The 24691-nt window shown below is 40.1% G+C and overlaps 3 protein-coding genes across 5 annotated transcripts; 2 read left to right on the top strand and 1 right to left on the bottom strand.

The window, feature by feature from the left end:
* The first annotated feature begins 186 nt into the window (after positions 1-186).
* Positions 187-3175, top strand: iba57 (iron-sulfur cluster assembly factor IBA57). The gene is made up of 3 exons (XM_039814554.1): positions 187-692; positions 1987-2336; positions 2481-3175. Exons 1-3 carry the CDS (start codon positions 352-354, stop codon positions 2870-2872), a joined length of 1083 nt encoding a protein of 360 aa, XP_039670488.1. The 5' UTR covers positions 187-351; the 3' UTR covers positions 2873-3175.
* jmjd4 (jumonji domain containing 4) lies at positions 3172-5609 on the bottom strand. Its single transcript, XM_039814547.1, has 6 exons — positions 4954-5609; positions 4678-4843; positions 4451-4576; positions 4064-4331; positions 3788-3934; positions 3172-3693 (listed from the first exon to the last, which is right to left on the bottom strand). The coding sequence occupies exons 1-6, from the start codon at positions 5237-5239 to the stop codon at positions 3364-3366; spliced, it is 1323 nt and encodes a 440-aa protein (XP_039670481.1). The 5' UTR covers positions 5240-5609; the 3' UTR covers positions 3172-3363.
* Positions 5214-11583, top strand: snap47 (synaptosome associated protein 47). Of its 3 annotated transcripts, none has more exons than XM_039814549.1 (5): positions 5214-5295; positions 6029-6550; positions 6849-7357; positions 7664-7788; positions 10411-11583. In XM_039814549.1, the coding sequence occupies exons 2-5, from the start codon at positions 6054-6056 to the stop codon at positions 10555-10557; spliced, it is 1278 nt and encodes a 425-aa protein (XP_039670483.1). In that variant the 5' UTR covers positions 5214-5295; positions 6029-6053; the 3' UTR covers positions 10558-11583. The 3 variants fall into 3 exon arrangements, with proteins under 3 accessions (XP_039670483.1, XP_039670482.1, XP_039670484.1); XM_039814548.1 differs by lacking the exon at positions 5214-5295 and adding an exon at positions 5623-5704; XM_039814550.1 differs by lacking the exon at positions 5214-5295 and adding an exon at positions 5714-5940.
* Positions 11584-24691: the final 13108 nt, after the last annotated feature.

Raw genomic sequence — 24691 nt, forward strand, 5'->3', positions numbered from 1 at the left:
ATATAGTTTAGTGTCCCAAATTATTTTCCAAAAACTGAGTGTCCCAAATGACGACGGTGTTATTTGGGACAGGTTAGTTTATTATTGTTTTTATTTTCCAAAATCCGAGTGTCCCAAATGATGAGGCTATAACATGTACGCATGCGAGCATAGCATAGACAGCTAAGGCATGCGAGCAAGCTTCTGAAGAGCGCCAGTCGTGTTCCGTTATTATCGAGCAATGCATTGTGGGATTTCAAAATGGAGCCGACCGTAAGTGTTATGTAGCCGTACACTGTTGTTAACGGTTGTTAATAGGAGGAGAAACCACTTTAAGTTAACACGTACTACTCTTCTGTGACAGTGTACAACATGGGGTTGTTGTGTCTTGCCAGGAGAGCGTTCACGTCCGCCAGAAAATACTCCGGTCGGTATTTGTGCGTCACGTTTCTCTCCGGTGTTTTAGCTCCAGCAGGTATCCGTGTCAAAAGGTACAGCCAGGAGACTGTCCAGAGACATGTCCCTGGACAGTTTGTGTGCTATCACTTACCTCACAGGACCTTATTTAAAATCCAGGGACAAGACACGAGCCCGTTTCTTCAGGGGATTATAACGAATGACATGGGGCTGCTGGAGGTGCCTGGATTCTCAGCCATGTACTCACATATGCTAAATGTACAAGGAAGAACACTATATGATATCATGTTGTACAGGTACAGTAAACTTCATTAACTTATACCGTTTAAACTACTTGCACATGTTTTCAGTAAACACGAGGGTGTGGCTACATATCTTGAAGTGCAGTTGCTGGCGTTGATAATAGATATAAATTCGGGCGTTTGTACTACGGGCCGAGTAACGTTAGCAGACCTCAGGGCTGGAAAGCCAGGGTAGTGACCTTTTAAGGTCAATGAAATGAAAAAAAAACTTTTCCAGCTGAACTTATTACTTACTAATATGGACCGGTTTTACGTACACAATTTAAGAATGTTCTAGTTTTGTCTTAATTCTTTTTGATCTTCTGGAAAAGTGTGCTCAATTGTGACCCCCATGTTGCAAGAAACACAGCATCACATATTTTTAAGTAATCATGTGCCTCTAAAATTGAATTATCCTTCCTGTGTTATATCTCAACTCGACATATTTTTCAACAGGAAAAATACATTACTTCACCAAATACAGGAAGTAAGGTGCTGTCTAAATGCTATATATATTAGGCTTTAAAACCGTTGTTTTGCATTGCTAGAGCACCTATTTGTGATTAAATTTACCTAGCCTATATGGGTGGTGTATCTTTTCTTGTTTGCAGGAAAACTAGTCAAACTTAGATGACAAGTAATCACATGTTGAGATAATTCCAGTGTAGGAAAGCAATGTTTTTGTGACAATCTGTAATATGACCAAAAAAAAGTTATATTAAGCTTATGTAATTCAGTGAAACCTTTTGACTGAGAGATGGCTCTACACAGAACATGACATATTGTAACCCAGCCTGTCATAAAATGCTAGGTGAACATTTGAAGGACACATGTATACATTTTAGTTGCCAGTGAAGTTTGCTCAACAGTTTCAGCAGATACTAGTTTATAGTAGCAAATAAATAGATACTAATATGTGACTGATGCCAAATGTGTGAACTCTGCCTGGCAAGCCTGACCTCTTATCCAGCTACAGACTCATTTTATTCAGTTTGTTAATGCACTCATCCAATTTGTATCACTTGGATACATCTTAAGCCAATTGTTGAACTTTGTAGAATAAGAGACATATGTAATTTTGCCACTGGTAAACTAAAAGGGTTAAGAAAACTATATGCCGATATGCACATCTTTTGGTGCTACTCAAAAGTCTCTTTGGTAAATAAACTAAATAATTAATTTAGCTAGATCAGGCAGATTGAGAAAACAAATTGCTCACCATACACATATGTTGTAATTACTTAATTGTCTAGTTTTTATAGCTTCTTTTTTTTTTACAAGGCACTAAACTTGCTGTATTTCCTTTTAGTCTAAAAGAAACTGATGCAGGACAAGGTGTTTTCCTGGAGTGTGACAGCGCAATTAAGGACTCAATCTTGAGACATTTGAAGATGTACAAGCTCCGCAGAAAGGTCAACATAAACCCCTGTCCAGAGCTCTCTGTATGGGCGGTGCTTTCCAAGAAAAAGAACGCAGGTCATGAGGCCAGTAAACCCGAGCTCTCTTCCCCAGACAAAGTTCTGGTATGGGAGACTGATCCTCGAACTCAGGAAATGGGCTGGAGATTGGTATTGGAAAGTCAAATTGACCCCTTGGATATCATTGCATTATGTCAGAAAGGTGACACAGAAGAATATCACAGACATCGCTATGCAATAGGTAAGACCAGTTTGTATGTTAGAATCCTTGTTTGTTGTTTGTATTAAATGAAAAAACAGGATAAGTAAGGATTTGTATGGCCATGTGCTCTTGACACTTTTTTGACAAGTTTTGTTTATTTCCTCTGCTGTCATTGTTGTCTAGGACTTCCTGAGGGAGTGAAGGACCTTCCCCCTGGGGTGGCACTACCACTAGAGTCAAATCTTGCCTACATGCAGGGTATCAGCTTTAGCAAGGGCTGTTACATTGGCCAGGAGCTCACAGCTAGGACTCATCACACTGGGGTGGTTCGGAAACGTCTGATGCCAGTACGCTTTTCAGCTCCAGTCCAAGGCCTCGAGGAAGGAGCTGCGCTGCAAACGCAGTCAGGCAAGCCAGCTGGGAAGCACCGAGCAGGGGTTGGAGAGCTGGGTCTGAGCCTAATCCGCATGGCTCATGCCAAAGAGGTGTTGACACTCAAATCTTCTGACGACACCACATTGGCACTTGAGGCCTCTGTGCCAGACTGGTGGCCTAAAGATGTGAAAATCAACTGAAGAGGAGGGTGTTTTATAGGTCCCTCAAATGTGACATACATCGCATCTGACAGACATTTATCGTAGACAGAACCCTTAAGTACAGTATGTACTGTCATTGTTTAACAGCTGTGTGGCACTAATCCATGTGAGAGCATTTGTTTTATTTGCAATATAATCAACTGTTAGTGACTTTTCCCAAATTGTAATGTATTATTTACCACAGAATTATGCTGTTTAATTTATCTATTGCAGCACTTTACAACAGAATATATCAACAGTGATATGTTATTGTTAGTTGTTGAATAAAGCACACAAACTCAACTTTTGTATTTCTTTTATTTTTCAGTGCAAAAACTAATTCCAAACATTGAAAATTTGAGATTGCAATTCATCTCAAATCAAAAGTGTAGTAAAACCTTTATCATCATCTTTTTTTGCACTGTACAAATCGGCACTTTTCGTTCAAGCCATTTCCGGGTGATAACAATGTTAAGACGCCTCTGAACATCTTATTCCTGATAAAGGAGATGCTGCCCCCTTGTGGATTGTATTGTGTCCCGAATTTGCTGCAACATGGTTTCTGGCTGCAAAGTTGAATGATCGAGCCGCTTAAAGTCTTCATTGCAGAGTAGGCATTCAATTATGTGAGCCACTCTTTGTAGGTCAAAGGCAGCATGGTAAGGTCCAAGTGTGGTGAGGGTCTCTGAGAGATGCCGTGGGCAATCAGAGGAATCCCCAGAGGAACAAGCATTCAGGAAAGCCATTCGGTTGTCAGCAATGATTTTCAGAAATGAGGCAAATTCTGCATAATTAATACCAGAGCAGGCCTTCATAATGACCTGAAAAATAACAAACAATGACTTTTAATATGATATTACAAACATTCACGGCAGCGCCATGTTTCTAGAAAGCAGGCAGGTTGAACAGTTTTACCTGGCAGTGCTGATGCCACGAGTCCATCGTGTTTCTCCACTCCTCTATCTCTTTTTGAACGGACAAAAGCTCATTCTGAAGAAACTGCCACATGATGTCTACGTTGCAGCCATTCAGCCAGTTATGATTAATAGAGATAGTGTCCTCCTGTCATACAAACATTAAAGAGAGAGAGTTCCTAGTATGTGACAATTAGATAACACACCATAATGTACACAGTAGTATGTCATTTGGTAGGTATTTTTACTCTTATTTTGTTCCCTTTACAGTTCTTACCAGGTTATAAACTTGGTGGTGCCAGCCACTGGGCACGAAAATTATTTCACCTGCCTCTTGAATAATTTCAAGAGGTTGACATGCTTTTTCGGAGTGTGGAAAAAGGCCTCTGTCTCGAAGCTCAGCTGATGTTACATCATAAGGGAGGTTGCCGTGAGTGTCTCGTAGAAACTCTTCCTGACCTGGGGGATACAGGAGCCATTTCTTCCTGCCACAGATGTTTGCAGACCAGCTGTAGGACCGAAACACATCCGCGTGGAACGGGGTCCTGGTGATGAGAAAGTGCATCTAATTGATGGATGTCCCACATGTGTTGCCTCACAACTACAATAATAAAAATAGAAGAACTTTTTTTAAACTGCCAACATTATGTTAGATGTTACATACCATGAGCCTTTAGGTCCCATGTAGACAAATCGGTAGTCATCCACTTCAAGTGTATCCCAGTATTCATTAAGCCAGTCAGAAGAAAAGAAGACTGGTGTGGTGTAAACATTATGTTCTGGGAAGTCCCTGTAGAACAATAATATTAAATTCATTAAAATGGGTAGTTACATATTTTGCATATTGTGCTGTATGAAACAAAGTGTAGTTCAATCCGTATTACTTGCTACCTTGACATGTGCCAGTCTTTAAGATAGAGACATCCTTTAGGTGATGAGTGGCCATACTGGATGTATTCCTTCCAGTAGAGTATAAATTCTTTAAAAGGCATAACTTGTTTAGGGTTTGCATTGTTCTCCTTTGCATTGCAATTTGCAACAGGAACAGGAATCTCATCTGTGACAAATAATGAACACATTAACATGTATACAGTACATGACCAGTCATTGCAGCAGCTGGATTGTGATGTATGGCAGTTACTTAACGCATTAGTAACACTTATTTACCAAACTCTTGCAGCAGTTTCTGGAAATTAGGCTTCCCCTCCTCAGACACCCACTGTTTTCTACACGTCCAGTTCTCCGTAAACCTTCTTGAAAACATACATGGGTGATTGGGAAGCAAGTATTTCTTGAAAAACTTAGAATAGCTCAGCTCCTTGTCGATGTAGTCAACAAAATGTGATGACCAAAACTGTTCATACGACTGTCTTGGTATTTTGACCAGGCTGCAGCAGTTACGGTACGCCTCCCTGTCCATAATGGTAAACAGACTGTTGGGTAAACAAGACATCGGCTAGCCAGTTAACGTTAGCAAGCTAGCTGTCACCGCTTGGACAGCAAGAAACGGTAAGGAAAAGCGAGCGGGTCGATTGGTTTGACATTACATAGCGTACGTCGTTTCACTGTTGCTGTCAAACTTAGGCTAGAAAGCTAACATTATGCTAAAACGTATTTTTTTCTATTTTGATAGCACTCCATCCCGAAGATATAGCTAGTTAGCTAATGTTACTAGGTTATAATTCCTGAACGCCGCACATGCAAAACTGTTGCTGTTTATATATAGTCACCACTGCTATATTAATGTTTCAATGTATTTAATGCGAATAGTGCATGCTATTTTAGCTACTTCAGAAACCGCCGTCCTAGCTAACAATACGTTTCCAAAACCTTGAAGTCGGACAGTAAATACAGCCGTGCTACTGCGTGACGTCACTTCCGTAATAAACAAGCGAGAGTGTGTGCTCAGCCCAACAAGGTAATATTGAAGATTAATGTGGTCTGGGACGAATAAAATTGTTGCAAGAGGAAGTGATACATGCTAAGAGGGTTTATAACATTATAATGACGCACTCGTTTTTCGGTCAGTTGGAAAGAAAGGCTCCTCCACAGCTGAAGCTACCAGTGTGAACGCCTCAGCTAAGCTCATCTGCTGCTAGATCCCTTATTACACTGAAGAAACTGTGTTTACTCTCAGGACAGAGAGATCACTCAGTACAATGTTCTTATGATATTCTTAACAGCAACAATGTGCATGTGTATGGTACATAACTGTAATATTGAAGCTCATTTGTCCTTCTAGGTGAATCAGTGTATCTCCTTTCATAATGAGCCGGGACGTCCCTATCCACAGCTGGCCCGGTTCCTATTACATCAACAGTGAGAAGCGGTGGGAAAATGGCACCCTGTCCGTCACCAGGACCATGGTGCGCTTCATCTCTAACCAGAGTAAGGAGAGTCTTGCCAGCTTTCGCCTCTCCAGGATCATGGAACTCAAGATGGAGTCGTCTAGTTTTATCTTCAGCACTCTCACAGTGCTTGAAGAGGGCAATGTGAAACACTGGTTTGGCTCCCTTAAGCCCAACAGGGTGGTGGTTTATAATGTCTTAGAGCATTTCTGGAGAGAGCGTCTTTTGTCCCCCAGCTCAGAGTCCCGGGGAGCCGAATGTAAACCCTCTAAAGGCAGAGAGCTGATCAGCCTGGTGGCAGGGGCCCAGAGAAGACTGGAGGACACCGGCAGTGTCCTCAGCCACCAAGGAGAGCAGTTTGACAATATGATGCAGGGACTGGAGAAGATTGACTCAGATCTGGGCGTGGCTGATAAGTAATTATCTAAATAGTTTCTGACTCGATGATGATATTATGCACTTTTTTTATTTGGAAGTCTTGTTCATGTTTTATTCGTATGCTGTTGATTGCTATAACTCAAGTAGTAGTTAACAAAAACTGGCATAAAATAATAGTGAAACAAGTCATACATTTATTGTATGTGTTTTGTCTTGTATTTGTCTGTCTTTTGCTATGTTTTGTATTGTGCTATGGACCTTTTTTGTGTGTCCTGAATAAAGAATAAAGTACACACTCTCATAAAATTCTTCCTTTCCCTTTGTACTCTGTTGCAGACTTTTGTTAGAGCTGGAGTCTCCCTCCTGGTGGCCTTTTGGTAAACTTCCTTGGAAGACTCAGCAGGAAGCCAAGGCTCAGGACGCTGCAAGAGCTGGAGCTGCTGCTGCTTCTGCAGCTGGCAAAGGGTCCAGTAGAAATAAGGTGATCACAAGCATCCCAGCTGTAGTGACCAAAGGCGGGGACTCAGACTTAAAACCCGGATGCTTGTTGGTGCTGGTGTCCTCAGTGGAGGTGCGAGACACAAACTGTCAACTCCTTCACCGTTTTGAACGAAATGACATCGACGAAATCAGGGTGCACAGTCCGTATGAGATCACTGTTAGACAGCGGTTTATTGGGAAGCCAGATATATGCTACAGGTTCCTGTCTGCCAAGATGCCAGAGGCATTGTCAGTGTTAGAGATGCAGTACAAAAAGAAAGTGGAGTTCATGAATGAATACAGTGCTTTCAAAGCAACTCCAGTTTCATCTCCGTGTGATACAGAGGGTCCAAACTGGAATGAAGGTAAGGCATGGATGACATAAATAAAGGTTCTTTCACTGTTTCCATGTCTAGTATGAAATTGACCACTAAGTGGCAGTAAAGGTCTATGTTTCCACATCTGTTTATTTATAGGTGTGTAGCCACATGTAAAAACATTTAATCCACATGACTTTTGGACACGGTTATTGGTGTCTCTCCTTGACAGAAATGTGTTTTGATGAGTCACTTCATCCTGATTGCCCCAGTTACTTTGAGTTTACTGTCTGGTTTCCTCATAAACAACATATGCACTCTCCACTTTTTCACCATCTCCACCCATGGAGTCAGGTTTGCTGCAGAGGTGCCAAGACACAGAGCTCCCACTGGAGGTCCCAGCAGGAGAGCTGTCCCAGTTGCAGGTGCACGTCCTCCAGCCATCTGTCAGTCAGGCTGAGGCCCAGGAACTCAAACAGGTGAGACCTGTGTGAATATATGACTTGCACCATTGTGACAGTTAGATTTTTCATATTTGTATACTTATGTGTATTATAGTAAACAACCCTACGGTTTAAGTGAGATGTATTTTGATAGTTCCATTCCAACCGACAATTCACCATAATGATTTGTATTTTTCATCCTGTATGATTAAAATGTTATTTAGTGAAGCCACAAACCAAAGTCCATCCTGGTTTTAAGAGAAGGAAAGAGACCTGTTCTGTCATTTGGTCAGACTTTACAACGTCTTTCCATTCAGAACCTCGCAACACTGAGAAATGTTACAGACATGGTCTGTGGTGGCAAGACCTACACAGTGACGCAAATTCAGATGTATGAGTCGGACGATTTGTGTGTGTGTGTGTGTGTGTGTGTGTGTGTGTCATACTATTCCAGGTGGCTTATAATAAGATATGTAATGTAAAACCTTTTCAGTAAACTACTTTTGTTTGTTACATCATGCTTATATACACATCGCATAGGGTCATTTTGATGAACGAATAAATGAATGTAGACTTCATGGGATGAAACCAAGGTCCTACTACCTAGTGCCAAGATTATATTAAAGCTTGGTAAATGATTTAATTTGTCAAGTAGAGCAGTCGGGGGCCCCCGGATAGCTCAGTTGGTAGAGCGGGCACCCATATATAGAGGTTTACTACTCGACGCAGTGGGCCTGGGTTCGACTCCGACCTGTGGCCCTTTGCTGCATATCATTCCCTCTCTCTCTCTGTCTCTCTCTCTCTCTCTCTCTCTCTCCCCTTTTATGTCTTCTGCTGTCCTATCGAAAATAAAGGCTGAAAAATGCCCCAAAAAATAATAATAAAAAAAAAAAAAAATGTAGAGCAGTAGAAAAAAATAAAGACTATATTTACAACGAGGAAAAGCAGTCACAAGTAAGAACATGATTGACATATACAGAATATTGGGGCTGACAAGTAATAGGCATTTGCTTGCATCCTTATATGTTCCACCTTTGTTGCAGTGCTTTCCATCGTAGTTTAGTTACTTAAACTTAGTCCTATTTCATGTTACATTATTTTGTTGAACCACTGCATGAGTTTTATCTTGAACAAGGCACTTTATACCTAATATGTTGTTAATGATTGTGCATAATAACAATGTACAATGTATTACAGTTGTATTTGTTTTTTTTTATTTTTCAAACAAACTTATCATAGCAGTGACAGCATCGGGTCAGTCATACAGGTTGGCTTGTCTATTGTGTTCATAAGTGGTGTATTGTCTACAGCTGATAATGGCTCAAACTTCAAAGGCTGCCAGTTTGGATTTAATGCTATACTTCTGTACACACCCTACTCTTAATTCATGTCAAGATTAGAATCTACAGTGGGACAACTTGTACAGAGGGCCACTAAGTTTAATGTCCTGCAGTGAGTGCTTTAGCAACCATTCCCCTTTGTCTGAGCATTTTCATACCATTATTATTGTTTGAGGTTGGAAATTCCTACCTTGCTAACACCACAAACTGGTTCACTCATTTGTAGATTTCATGTACTGAATTTTTCTATTAATTTACAGTCTTGAAATTACCCCACTCATGCACCAGACTAGCATTTAGCTCATGTGTTTTTCTATCAGTTCTAGCCTAAATGTTTAATTTTAGGGCTTTCTACATGACTTAAGTCCTCCAACCATTGTATAAGCAACAGCTAAAAATATTCATTTTCTGTGTTTTTCTATGACACACCAAAACTTCAGTGAATGTTAACTGCAAGGTGCGATTCAGTCATGTTCTCCCAGTTGAAATAGTAAAGTCATAGACCTGAGTGAACAAATACAGTTGTGCTTTGGTGTGTATTGACATACTATCTGTTTTTCAAACTGCTGTCTGGAACTGTTTCAGTCGCAATGTCCACGTGTACCGGCCTGTGAAAACTGACATAACGTCGGTGGGTGTGTGAGAGCATGTGTAGTATAGCATAATATTAGTTTAGAAACCATGGTAATGGGGTTTGGAGTAGTGTTTATTAGGTTTTGCTTGGCACATCACCTTATATTTAAGTTGTTCCATCAACCATAACATACACAGTTGTTGGACGATGGACATGTAGTCGCAGTATTCCTTAAAACCACTGAGAGCACAAAACAAACAGTATTGTATGATATCAATGATCCCAGGAGATAAGCCAAGACCTCTCTGAATATCTTCTCAAGCAGCTTCATATACAGTCCCTCATAAAATAAAATATTATCATATCTGCCACGTGAGTAGCTCTTATTGCATTCATGGTTGGTGTAAATTTTCGCTCTCATTTGCAGACATTAAGCGGCAGGCTATTGTCTTTGTAGCCAAGGTTAGAAGACAGGAAAAAAAACTCTGAAATTTTTTTAAATTTCACTTTATCTATTCCTCGTTCTGTTTCACTAACACACTCGCTTTCAAACTCACTCTCCCCATCTTTAACATATGTTCCACATGTTCCACAATGCAACTGCTCACCAATTTTCTGTAGGTTTCAGTATTTAATCTTCTTTTTCTTGCTCCTCAGCTGTCTATGTTCACTGAGCGCTGGTGCGTAATTACTTAAACAAAGGTGTGTGTGTGTGTGTGTGTGTGTGTGTGCGTGTGTGTACAGATGCTGATGCAGCTGAAGAACCTTGCCCTGGAGGCAGAGACAGAGCTGGAACGACAGGATGATGTTCTTGATGAACTAACCAGCTCCACTGACCGAGCTACCATGCACATAGAGAAGCACACCTGCCGCATGAAAAGACTGCTGTAGCTCTGACAGTCCAGCAGACGCATGCGGTCACATCGTCCTTCCTGAGAAATTCATTGTAAGCTTCCTCATTGCCCTCACAGGATTGGTACAATGTGAGAACAGCGGAAACAGCAGTAGGGACTTGCATTTACTCAAAATAGGATTTGTTTTGTATATAATCACATAAACACATGGGTTCAAGTGTCCGTGATTTCTGGGAAGTTTAGCAATGTTCGTGTAATACTAAAGATGTTCCCCAAAATCTAGGAAATTTGGAAAACGACCCCATATGTCATTTGTACAAACAGCAATTACGACTCATATTTATGTTTATTGTTGGGCAGTGCCCTTTAGTGGCCGCAGTAATTATGACGGGAGCAAAGCAGGAAGTAAGGTGACGAAGCATAAGAGCGGCAAACTCTGCGTAAGGAGGCAGGTTGGGGGGGGTGGATGGGCGACTTTCGTCCAGGAGACCGGAGTTTGTGTCCCGTTAGAAAATAAATGTCAACGTCAGGTTTTAAAAAAATATATTTTTTAACCTAAACCATGATATTTTTCTAATCCTAACTAAGACGTTTTGGTGCCTAAACCTAACCAAACTGCGACCGTTTTCACAACATTAACGGCCGTTAAGCTTAGGTATAAGGACGGAAAATGCTCCTGTGGGTCGTATTTTCTGCCACCACTAGGGGCGCTGATTTGTCTAACACTCCTGTAGGTCGTTTAAGAGGGTGGCTTAGAGGACTAGTCGTAAATTTGCCTTTCAGATTATGATTTTGCACTTTGTGCAAATATACGTCTTCATTGTTTTATTTGAACAGTTCAATCATGTGTGACTGAGATAAATGAGCAGTCTTTATGAAGAGTAGAGTCTCCACCCTGCCCTCGCAGCCGTGGCTAGCATTGTTAGCATTACATTTGGCTTAGATCAGGGGTCAACGTTCTTTAAGCCAAGGACCCCTTAACTGAAAGAGAGACGGAGCAGGGACCCCCTACTACATATATTGTATATGATTAAGTTGCATATTACACTGGGCCTACAATAACGTGTGGGTGGCCTAAAGCCTTTATACATACCTTTTTAGTGCATAGAATACTAAGCTATTCAAATAATTGTTGGTATGATTTTATAAATCAAGTTTAATGTTAAACATACATGTGGCACAGTGAATCCTTAGGATTAACTGTATCTGTGGATGGCTAACGATGGCTGTCCTTTTGAAACCACATTTGTTCAATTTTCTTTCTTTTTGGAGTTGCCATATAGAAATAACTTACTTGAGCACCACATAAAGATTCTGTGGAAAGGAAAGTGCGTGATAAAAACTGACCAATAGGCATATAACCAAAATGGGCACATGATTGCCCACCCAGCACTATGTTCAGTGCCTGGTACTGGTGCTTATGGCTTGGCTCAGCCTATTGAACCCCATTGGCAGGATTCGTGGTGGGAAGCCGGTGAGGGATCACATCCTCAACAATGTACTAGTTACTCCTACTTATTGGTTTTGGTTCCTGAGTGGGATTTTTGGGGGAAAGCTTGAATCAATAATGCATCGATTTCCTCTGGAAATTTCCTCAGAAATCTGGCAGGTGAAAAAATAAGCTGATGACTCCATGTGTATCACAGGTGATACACAGCAGTTTTACATCTTCCAGGCCCAGTGGGAGATAGCAATGGCACAACGACAAAGAGAAGGGCAAAATGGACATTCACAAAGCTAAAAAAGAAAACGAGTAGTCTATTTATTCGCTCTGCACAAATTTATTTTAACAATCTGCTTGTTGTTCCAATTGCAAGATGGATGTAGTGAAATAACAGAATTCGTGTAGAGTGAAGGATAACAGGGATTTGATAGCATCACAGTGATATCTATGTTTCTGATGTACTGTCATTCTTCCTTTTTATGACTATTTCTGTCCTCATGACCTCCTCTTGACACAGTTTCCATGTGGCTTAATGTTGCATGTTTCAGTATTGCTGCTTTGTATTGCATTGCAATTGAAAATGCCCCATCATTACTAAAAAATATAAATATAATAAATGTGCATCTAAGTTCTGGGACTCTTGAAAACAGAACAGAAACACTTCCAATGTTTGTTTTTAAATATTCTATACAAAATACTAGGTCCACATCTACTGTATATGTCTTGCTGAAGGTTGATACTATTGTACAGTACCAGTCAAAAGTTTGGACACACTTTCTAATTCATTTGAATGGGAAAAGTGTGTCCAAACTTTTGACTGGTACTGTAAATCTGCATTATCTGTAAATTACATGACACATGTACTGTAATTCTATGATTTTATTGTGGTCTGTTATCACTCATTGTAATAAGCTAGAAGTTGAACTTGAAATGTCTCTACCATGTTTAAAAAATAATGATTTCATTGCTGTATAGAGGCTTCTTTTTGCTGATGATATCACATTTATTCTGATCCTGGATACAACTAATTGATTAGCTCAAAATATAAGGGTATAGGTACATCTTCATCTTCCTTATGAACAAATTAATAAATAAAGCAACACAACTGGCATTGTAAGTATTGGAATTAATTCATTTGTATGAATTCAGCTAAAAAGTCATCATTGAAAGTAGGGCAGGGCAATATGTCAAAACGTGATCACGATATATTTTCCCATTTCGATACCAGAGGTTTAATTTCACTTAAGAATATAGTTTATTAACATATCAAATAAACAATATGCTTTTACAATATTCAGCACAATGTTTTTGTAGAAGACTCACATTACACATTCACATTATGAAATGCCCCACTGGTCAACAGAGCAGTAGTGCCCTCTTCTGGAAAAAGAAATTAGGAGTAGCCCTCTATTCCTCGTACAGAGTCATCTTACAATTACGTTTTCCTTTTTTGTCTGCTAAATACTAAAGTGCAAACTAAGCGAGTAGTAAGTTTAGGCTACATTTCTTTTGATTTTGCAACAACCTAAAACTACTTAAAAGCAACAGCAAAAAAAAAAAACTCCTGCCAAGAAAGCATCTCAAATGTTTGTAGTGGTAGCACAAAACAAAGTGAACATGTGCATGCGTAAACTAGTGTCTTTCGCTATAACAAATAGGGCTTGTTATATTTTTGCTCCTTTTTGAATGTTTTTTGGATGGGGCAATGGTTGCAAAAGAAAACGCAAATCCACATTTTCATACTAGGTGTGGTCGCAGGGATGGTAACTGTTCAGGTGAAGGAAAAGATTTGATGCATTTCCTGTCGTGGTTGGCACCAACCGCTGATACATTTTACAGATTGGCTTAATCGCTTTTGTGAAATCGGAACCCTTTTCACACAACTGACGTAGTGTAACCCTTTTTATCAACATTGTCTTCAGCTTGAGAGGATAGCACAAGTTCACGTTCATGTCCACCATCACTTTCATTGCCCTCGGCTCCACCTGCGCCATCCAAGACTTCCCCCGTCGGTATGTGTTTCCCCCTACCTAAACCTAAACACCGGAAACTCAAATGCTTTGTTTATTCAATACTTTTGTTGGTTTAATCAACTGCTATAATCATTTGTTTTAAATTGAAAATGAATCAAATTATGAATGTGTATGACAAAGGTGTCAGACGACGTGAGAAAACCACATTTAACACCAGACTCTAAAGTTCCTCCTCAGGTCTGTGCAATGGTTTAGCGCCTTTGAGCATTTTTAGCTACAGTACAGCTAAAAACACTCTGATAAATCCACTCTAGCCTACCTGCCCAGCACCAAACAACATACAGGCAAAGTTAGCGACTAGCTGGTGAATAGAGTGCAGCATTTCGTACCTACAGAGCCAGATATTTCTCGGTGGAGAGCAAAACAGAGCTAAAAGTAGAGCAAATAATGAACTCCAAATTAATTGAGTTCTTAAAATTATTAACAGATTAGCAACAGCATTTTTGAAAACAATTCCAGTTTGTAACCATTTTTCTATCGTAAAGAAAATATTTATCCTCTGAACCTAACAACTACGCAGTAAACGACATCAAAAATATAAATTAAGCATTGGCAGCAAGCTTAAAAAGTGTTTCCATAATTACGAACTAAAAGAAACAATGTTTGACAATCTTTGTTTTACAAGACATTGTTAAATGAAACTAGTTCTGTTGCCAATATGCATTTTGGAAGATCAATTGTCATTTATAATCCCTAACTACACTGTAAACAGTGCATTCAGAAAATATTCGGACTCCTTCTCATTTTTGCCCCCGTTCATTTTATAATGTTGGCTCCTAATGCTAAAATCGTTAAAATAATTTTTTCCCTACCCTCGATACCCCATAATGACAAGGTGAAAACAGGATTTTAGATATGTTTGCAAATGTATTAAAAAGAAAAACTTGTTGACACAAGTAACTCACCAAAATGCAACATAGGGTCTTTTTGTGAATGTACCCGAGTTGTTTGTGTACAGAGAGTTTACTAAAATGAAAGGTTTTGAGCAACTCACTGTAGCTGTTGTTTTTCCAGTCGCCGTCCATCTCGCAAGTCAAAAATAGTCGAGGGAGGAGAGTAAAGATGGAAAGCTCCTAAAGCTTAGTTCCATATAAATGCACGGATAATTTACTGTTTATATTGACCTTGTAGTTGAAAAAGGAGCCTCATATAAGAATGACATTTCCTCTTATGGAGTGCGTTTATTCGCATTCGGAGATCAATTCTTTTTGACTAAGAAAATGACGTAAACAACAACTGCTAACGTGAGTTGCTCAAAACCTTTAATTTTAGTAAACTCTGTGTACACAAACAATTTTCTCAATGCTCGATTCATGTGTAGAGACCCTGGTGATACTTTCATGTTGTGTCGAGCCTTCTTAGTGTTTTAAAAATAGTGATTTTGATGAGATCATAGAAGTGCCTCTAGCTCTCCCATTCAAAAGGCCACTTAACCAAAAAACGAAAATACAGTAAATCTTAAAAGTGGCATTTCCGTTTTAATTATGCTTTTAAACGAAAGTTTGACTTGGGTATATTCACAAAAAGACCCTAAGTTGCATTTTGGCGAGAGTTACGTTTTAAGACCCTTTGCAGTGACACTTGAAATTTGGCTCAGGTGCTGCCATTTCTCTTGATCATCTGAGATGTTTTGATTGTAGTCCACCTGTGTTAAATTCAATTGATTGGACATAATTTGGAAAGGCACACACCTGTCTTTTTAAGGTCTCACAGCTGTTCTTATCAGACCAAAACTATGCCATGAGGTTCAGGAAGGCTCATTGTGGGACTGGCTTTACTGGCTGTAATTCTGCACCAAGGCTGAATTTCGGGAAAGAAACTTCAGATACAGTATAAGGGGACCACTAAGGCCTATATAAAAGCATCCAAAAAGCAGCATGTCATGGGACCTTTAAAGCCCCAGTGTGTAACGTTTGTAGTTGTTCATTATCAAAATCTGTATTGCCCTTCACAAACTTGTCCTTATTCATGAATATTGACCACCACCATCAATTTCAAGTATTCCTATTAGCTTGGAATTTGACATTTGCGCTTGCATGGAACTGGGGTAGACGCTCCATAATGATGCGCCATCTTGAAATACATTAACCGGTAAGGGACATAGGCCTACAGGCTAATACTGCTCCACCTTTCGCGCTTTCGACTCAGAGCTGCTGCTAATGGGTATCGTTGCTTCCCGGCCCCGGCAAGTTTGAAGAAGGAAACATGGAGGATCACACATATTCAAAATCCAAATTTCAGGAACAGGTGTCTTCTTCTTCGCCCAGAAAAAGAAAACGGATATTGAAAAGAGCAAGAGACCGGAAAAAGAGTGAACATTGGAGCTGCTTTGGAGGCACACACCAAATCCCAACTAGTTAATTATCCTCCATACCGCTGCAGTTTCCTTTTCTTTCTCTCTCCTTTCCGTCGGGTGGCATGCATGCCCGCTCGTGGTGTCCGCGCCACTCTCCGACATGAACTCATGGATCTATTAAGAGAACGCATGAACTCCAACAATGACGGCTGATAGGTCTTTTGTACACCTTCGCTTTTTGAAGCGTGAAGGCTACCATAGCTGCAATACTGCATGGCGAGTGAGAGTTGATTGCGATATATGATCTCAACGCTAGATGGGAGTAATTCTTACACAATGTAGCTTTAATAAAGTTGCAAAAATGTCTAAAAGGCACTTGAGCACTCAATTATGAATCAGGAAGACGCCTCACACAGGGGGTTTGAAAGAAGACCGACAGCCTCCCTCAACAGTCTGCTACCAGTTAGCATGAACTTATCACTTCTATTAAACAAAGCCCACCATGGAAGATGTTGAACTGAAAACACATAACAATAAAAGGGATGCCTAGTTATGACATTATGAAAAAGTTCTTCCAGCATGGTTGAAATTTATTTCACTGTGGACTGTTGATTTGAGTGATAAACAGTGAGATTCTGGAAGTCCCAAACTCCAGAAGCACACCACATGGTTATGTGAATTCCAACCCTCAAAAAAAGGTTAGGGAAATAGAGCACACACTGGCGTGGTTTTGAAGCAGCCTTGCAATACGAGGAAGTGGTGGCGGTCTTGTCTGACCACAGATACATGAGATCCGGCTTTGCCTTCCTAACGGATGGTATGGAGACACAAGGGATTTTGCTGGCCTTGACTTCCAAGTCTGTTTACTCGATAGTTTTGCGGCGAGCACGCTCATTCTAGGAGCATGTCTCCATTGATGGCCAATCAATCAACTCTTGCTGGGAAAAAACAGCCTGAGTTTGTGGGCTACGAGGGCACATGTGGGGTGTTTCAAAATGTGGAGCCATGTGACTGCAATACAAATAGACTGGAGTTTACATCCACGGGAATATGTTTTTCAGTGTCTCTTTGTAAGATGTTAGTAAAATTTAAAGCACCCACTATTTCTTGTTTTATTTGGCATAATGCAGCAATTATTTCGAGTCATATGCTTTCAATTAGAAAATGTGTTTTAGCAATGCATAGTATTTGTCATGAATTACACTTTCTTTTAATATATGAGTAATCGTTGATGTTGAGCAGACCTACAATATATTAAAAAAATATTAGAGAAATTTCCCTTCCAGTGCACTGTTAGACTATGTCTGTCTAATGGCCTGATTTTTGACTCACGTCCTGGCCGGCCTCTCACTAGTGCAGGTGTTGCTGGGTTTCCTTTTGCTGAGGGAGTTTCTGGTTTCAGGAAATAAGGCCTGTTGGTTAATGTTAGAACTGGGAGAAAACGTTTCTGGAAGGAAGGTGCTTGAGTCCAACCAGGGGGTGTATATGTAGTCTACAACAGAAAGCGATATGACACTCAACATCCTCTTCTTGTCTCTGGCTATCACCGTGGTAACATTTTCTCATTGTTTTAATCAATGGCAGACATTACCCTGTGGATTTACATTTTGCTTTATTTCTTGTGAATATACATTCTTTTCACATACATCGTTTGGATTCAGATCTTTTGGTTTGGTCAAACCATAAACCGTACTCCGCATGGCTGTTAAAATATGGTACTTTCCCAGATGCTGAGCTGCATGATGATATCATGTGCTCTTGCACTTATTGTTATGTTTTCCTTGGTCTATGAGGCACACACATGAGGTTTTCTGGCTTTTGTTTCACAAACTTTTCTCATTTCTGTGCGACAGAGTTAACAGCTAGGCAGCCAAACCAAACGTAGCTGTGGTTTTATACAGTAGTATCAGTCTCAAATCAACTCCAGGTGAAATCCCACATTACAACCTACCTGAACTCTGCTGAAGTGCTTGTCTTTCTGGCATATACACACTGTATTACTTGCTTCTTTATTCAGTGTTATTTTTTTAGTCTAAGAAACGGTTCAGCAGAAAAACGTATTCTTACCATGTCAACAATGTCCTGTATAGGGCGTTTCTAATGACTTAATGATACCCCATCACTCCCACTTACTCACTTGGTTGAACTTAATCATCCTGCTAGCCATGGGGTGATAACATATTCCATAAAAAAATTTCATTTTATGAAAGTAATTGTTAGTGTGCTGATTTAATTCAGTAGAGGGCAGCAGTAAGTTGCTCATGGTGAGTTTCAATTCATTAACTACAAAACAAATCAGTGTCTTGTGACCTTTGCACTTTGTTTGAGGACAGTATTATTGTATTTACATTGTGTGGGGTCAGGTTCTGTACTGCACTGTCTACTGGGTATGCAGTATGCATGTAAATGCACAAGCACAGTGATAGTAACCAACAACAGACTTTTCTTTGCATGTCTTGTTTATTTTCTTTGGGGAAACCTCTTTTAAAAATGCATCCCAACTTCTTGCATAAGGTAAATAAGAGCACAACGTTCAAGAGTTGCAACTTTGGCAAGTGTAAGGAGTCCTTTTTGTAATTACTGGATTATGTATTCATTAAAACCCCATCTACACAGCTCCCCAAACAGGTTGTCAGGCCATGAGCCAGCTCACACTGCATCAGTACTTTTACAAGCGGGCCCCCCAGAAACCTTCAGCGAGTCTGTTTTTAGTGGCTCTTACTGCAAATGGAAACACTTAGCTCCCACAATAAATTACCCACCTGACTGATGCCACACTGCATAGACCCCCAGCCAGTCATACAGACTATGGATTTATATTTTAACATTAAATCCTCTTGGACTCTACTATGTTATAGTGACTTTGAGTCACATGAGCTAACAAGAGAACAGGAAAAATAATTAATCATGCAAAGGTTGCTGCACTAGTGTGCAGCCTGCAGGGCTGGCGGTTTGATTAAAGTTAAGGATGTGTGTCGTACCCCCCCCTTCACCTCGGTGGGGTTGACACTGGGGTCATTTCAGGATAAAAATAGACTTTCTTGGTTACTTATTTTCTCTTGAAAGTAAATAGCCATTAGTGCAGCAAGCCAGTGATCTCAAGGGCAACACTAGTGTTCATTCGAAACTATTGTTTATACTGAAGCAGGATAATTAAAAGACACAACGAGGATAGCATGGCCCTCTGTTAAATAGAGCATCTCCAGCAAAAACAGTAATGATGGTGCTTCTGTGAACACAGTCCAGTGGGGTCAAGTTCAAACATTGTGAAAACATACTTAAAAGCACTTGACTTAAACTTCTGTATTAAATGTCGAGGTGTGTTAGGAAATAAGAGCAGCGTCTAGGACCCTTGCTAAGACTGCCGGTGAAATAATCCTAATTATCATTCCAGCAAACTAATGTGTTTGACCACCTAGTGATGTAATTGCAGCTGACCAAATAGATTGTTGTTGAAATAATGCCCCGCTGTTATAGTTACGTTGTGACAGCGTTGTGTGTTCACTGAGGGCCGGTGCAACCATAACAAACACAGCTGAATCTGGGGTTTACATTTCAGCAGGATGACGGCGCACGCAGCGTCTGGGTGGAACTTGGGAAAAAGAGCCTGGGCCAGCAGCCTCGTCTGGCTCACTTCCAGCATGGTAAGAACAGCCTTCACAGTGCGACCTGTGAAATCATTGTCAGATGCACCCGTTTATAAATGCAAATGAATGAATGGACAGCATTGGTCATGTCTTTGCTTCAACACTAGGCAAAGAGCATGTTTGATAAAGTAGGTAAAGCCATGCCAGGACAATAGTTTGGGCTTGTAATAAAAGGTGTGGAACTTCAAATTCAGGTTGGAATTGTGTAACGTGCTCTTTGAAAAACTTCCCAAAAGGAAGCCGCCAGCCGGCTGTGACTTTTGAAGTCAACACAACCACAAGCGGAAAGAATAATTGTTACCATCTTTGGTGTAAGAATGGGTTTAATTTAGAAATAAAACAAAACTTTTGTAATGCTCTCAGTCCAGCAATTCATGCACTCATCTTTAGTGCAACTAAAATAAAAACAAGCCTTCAAAATGCTTGTCTGTTTTTACTTGAATGTGTTGACAAATTTTGCCACTTAAATTATTTCACTTCGTTGCAGATTTTGGAGATGAAAAGTTAAAAACAAAAGAAAAAAATTAATCCAAAGGCATGCCCAGAAGATCACGATATTTACTTTTCTGAGTCTCTATATCGCTTTTTTCTTTTTGTGGGTTTATTTCCATAACTGCAAGGAATTTTTGGACAACACCTATTTTGTGGAAACTCCTTCCGCAATCCCAAATGGTTTGTCCACGTAACCTCAGGGGAGCAGCCAGCAACTATGTAATTGGAGAAGATTGAGTACACACAGAGAGACCATAGCCTGGTGAGCTATTGAGAAGCTGAAACAAAGATTGCCAGATGTTTACCCAGACCTGCCATATGTGAGGTGGTTACTGAACTTATGTGCAAAATGTGTGAGTGGCAGACAGAAGGAGTGTGAACCTTTGACCCAGTGTCCATTACAGGTATAGAAAAAAACTGTAATGCCGATTGACCAAGAAGCCAATGCAAAACAATGACGTGTTACCCTGTTTGGTTTTCCTCTAAATGGAAATCTAGTGTTCCTCAGGATATCACTCAGGAATCCCCTTTTACTGATGGAAACCATGGAGCCATCAAAACAGGACTGCCTGGTTTCAATTAAAGCATTGAATATCAAAGACAATCACTCCCATTTTAATGTGCATTTTTTATGTGTTCACAGTTTATTTTGATGGAAAATTTGTGGGTGGAGCACATGCTAATTGGTATGGAAAACTTGCACCTGTGGTAGACCAATGTTTTGAGAGTCAGAAACGTTGAATATTTGCGTTCTTTTCTTGTGAGAAGGAGCCTGGCTTTATCCCAAAAACAATTCCAGACTGGATCTGATGTGTATGATTGTCTGGAACAATACAGTCACACTGTGGTTGTGATATTTCCGTGCTTTGCACTTCATAGTGCAGTATAATTTGTCACTCATCATGACCATTTACAAACCATTCAACCATTCACTTACCATACTGGCATTGAAAAACAAGCTTAACAAAATACCAGACTTTGATTCCAGTTCATATCTTAGTATATCTAAACCATCATATTGGTGATATTAAACTGGTGGTAATAATAGTTAATAGTGATGCCATGCACACGATTAGACCATTCCCTGTCATAATTGAGTGTTAACATATATTACGTCATTGTTTTTGCAGCACATGTCAACCCTTTTGACACATCCTGTATTATGTCATAGTGCTAATCGAGTGAAGTCTGTGTGATTTGCTCTGCTACACTCAGAAGATATACTCAACTTAATGCAACTTATGTATGTATGTATGGAACACCCTTCACATAAGGTAAACTATTTGCTGCCCCGGCTAACAGTCCAATCGTGTCGCTTCGGGATGGCTTTGTGAAGGAAATCATCATTTTTGCGCTACGTTCCGCTGCTGCTGCTGCTGCTACCAGACTTTGGAGACTCATCTTCCATTCTTCATAATAGCTGTCAGTCCACTTTAAGCTTGAAGCCAGAGTTTCTCATTTGTGCTGTCATAGCTTTGGAACGTGACAATCCTGTCTGACTCTCTACTAAATTGATAAGAATCAATGCAGTATTTTCTGCTTGTTCAGATATGCTTATTGAGTCGATGTCTTGGCTCTTTTTAAATGTTTGTTGTTGGTAATATGGTAGGGGTAGAGTTTGTATCATTGTCACTCACCAATCTCTGCTATTCTGAAGTTTTTTTTATGCTTGCAGGAAGTGACACGGTCAGAGCCTAGAGAGCAAATATCAACTCCGTGCACAGGCTGTTTGTTTCACAGTTTAACTTAATAACTGTATTGTGACTGTTGTTATTGTTATTCAAAGCATGTTTAATAAGCATTATATTTACAAGAATGGCTGCACATTAATTTCAGGCTTTTATGTTGGCACTATGTTTCTGTATACATGTGTGTGTATGTGTGGGGTGGATATATCAAGACATTCCTTCCATTCTGGTGAGAGAGAGGTGGAATCACCATGTCTATATATATGACCAAGTGCGTCACTCCCCGCCCTCCTCTCCTCCTCTGTGGTTTTCAAGACTTGAGGGAGATCTATAAGTTACTGCGGTGTTCTGTCATTAGTGGTGAGCTTTTATCTCCAAATTAGAGGGGTAAATCATTAAATATTGCTAACATCTGCAAACAGAAACACGTATGATGAGAGTTTCCTCTTTAATAAAACAGCTGGCTGAGATGTAGACATGTGGTACACTGGCTGCTAAGTGACTTATGATCATTCTGATATGAGCATATTACTTTTGCAATGTGACTGCATTATTGTATAGAAAAGTCAGAAAACAAAATGCCCAGGATTTACTGCATCATGATTGTCTATATCAAAAAAGACATTTATTTAACTATTTGATTATACACATCTGTTTTTGTTCATCAGGGTGTGAACTTACATTGTCAAGGACATTCATTATGCAGTAGGGTACTTTGGTTCCAAAGTACAGTAAGCCAATTGTATAACCACATTAAGTTTAACCATTCAACACATGGGGCTATGTACGACCTGTTACATAATCCATCCAGGGAATTATTATAATGAAATGGTAATCAACCTTGTAAACTCAATTTTGACACACACAAAATAAAAAATGATTTTAAGATGCAGCATATGTGTAATGTGCTATCTCATGTCTTTAAAATAAGTATGTTGGAATATTAAAATGTAGTTGCACAGCTCTATTAAAGAGATTAAAGGGATATTTCACCATTGGAAAGATGAATATATCTTTAAATTGGGTCACTTATGTAGTAGAAATGTGAATTGTTTTTAGAAATTGGTGGCTTCTAGGCCGAGAAAAGCCAGAAAATGTGTTTTTGGGTCATGTGGATGAAAGACACCAAATCCCAGAATGCACTTCGCTGCTTTAGAGTCTACTCCCAAGCCACGCCTATCGTCAACTCAACTCAAGTGTGTTTTATTGTCATTTCAACAAACAACGTTTCACCGTGGCTCAAGTGGTGTTACACATTTAAAATATATAAAAAATGACATTATATAAAAACGACATACGAAACAGACTACATTTAGTGCACAGACGTTATAGGCTCCGTAAAGTTCAGCTAACGCATACTAGCATTAGCACTTGGTGAGCTATAAACACAGCTGTAAATTTGTGTGGAATGTAGAATGGTCGGCATTTAACAGTCATAAACTCCACCAGCAGTTAGCAGTTAGTTGGATGCGCCAGTCCGTGTTAACACAGCCCACCTCCACTAGTCTTACCCGGCGACAGAGCAGTAGGCCTGGTAGCTGGATAGTCTGGTACACTGTTGTTCAGCCATGTTTCCACAACAACAAAAACACAGCTGTCTCTGAACTCGCGTTGGGAGTTTCGTTGAAGTTGAATGTAGTCCATTTTGTTGTGTAATGAGCGGACACTTGCAAGCAGAATTGATGGAACAGGTGGTCGGCTAGCGTTAGCTTTCCACCTAGCTAGCTCATGGTCCAGCCCTCATTCCACGTTTCACCGTTGAGGATGTCACCTTACCGGCTAGCGGCATAGAGCGAGACTGCAGGCTGAGGTGCTGGTCTCCGTAGTAGGCGACGCTCGTGTAGTGTGTCGAGTATTCCGTCTGTAATAAAGTTTCCTGCATATGCTCCGATCTGTACCTATGTATCCCGGTGGCTTGAATGCACATAATTGTTGTAAAAGTTTTCTGCTGAGAAGCCTGTTTAGCGAAGCTTGAAGATGGCTAACGCTTGTTTTGCTTCGGCAAGCTTCGGGTAAAGACGACAGTCCAACCCCCTATGGGCGGGTTGAAAACATGCGGAAGTAGCTCCTACTACTGGCTGTAGTCCATTGCCTCTGGGAAAAAATTTTCCAATGACGCAAAAATCATCGTTTTCCGTCATCGGAAGATTTTTTCCAGACCCACAATACAGAGATCTCTCATCTCAGGGGGACATGAGGGAGGGAAGCATGGTCATTCGGAAATACTACCGTGTTTCGACTGATACAAAGCTTAATGTTAAATCAGTGAAGTATCCCTTTAAGTATTTTAGCATGCTACAGTAATGGAACATTGCTTGTAGATGTAAGTCAGTAAAGCAATTTCATTATTTCATTCATCATTTAATTACGCTTTACTGGATTTTTTAAAGTAGCAGATCAGAAACGTAGGATTATCAAATTAACACCAAAGAAAAGATACAAACTGTTTAAAAGTCCACTTTGTTTGCATTGCATTCCGAAGATTTACTGTATTTCATGTACTAGTGCTTGAATTCATTCTTGAGTGAAAGACCAGAGTTATGGTATGTCATGAATGGTAACTTGCTCACA

The sequence above is a fragment of the Perca fluviatilis genome, chromosome 11 (genome assembly GCF_010015445.1).
Source record: "Perca fluviatilis chromosome 11, GENO_Pfluv_1.0, whole genome shotgun sequence".
In the NCBI taxonomy this organism is placed as follows: domain Eukaryota; kingdom Metazoa; phylum Chordata; class Actinopteri; order Perciformes; family Percidae; genus Perca; species Perca fluviatilis.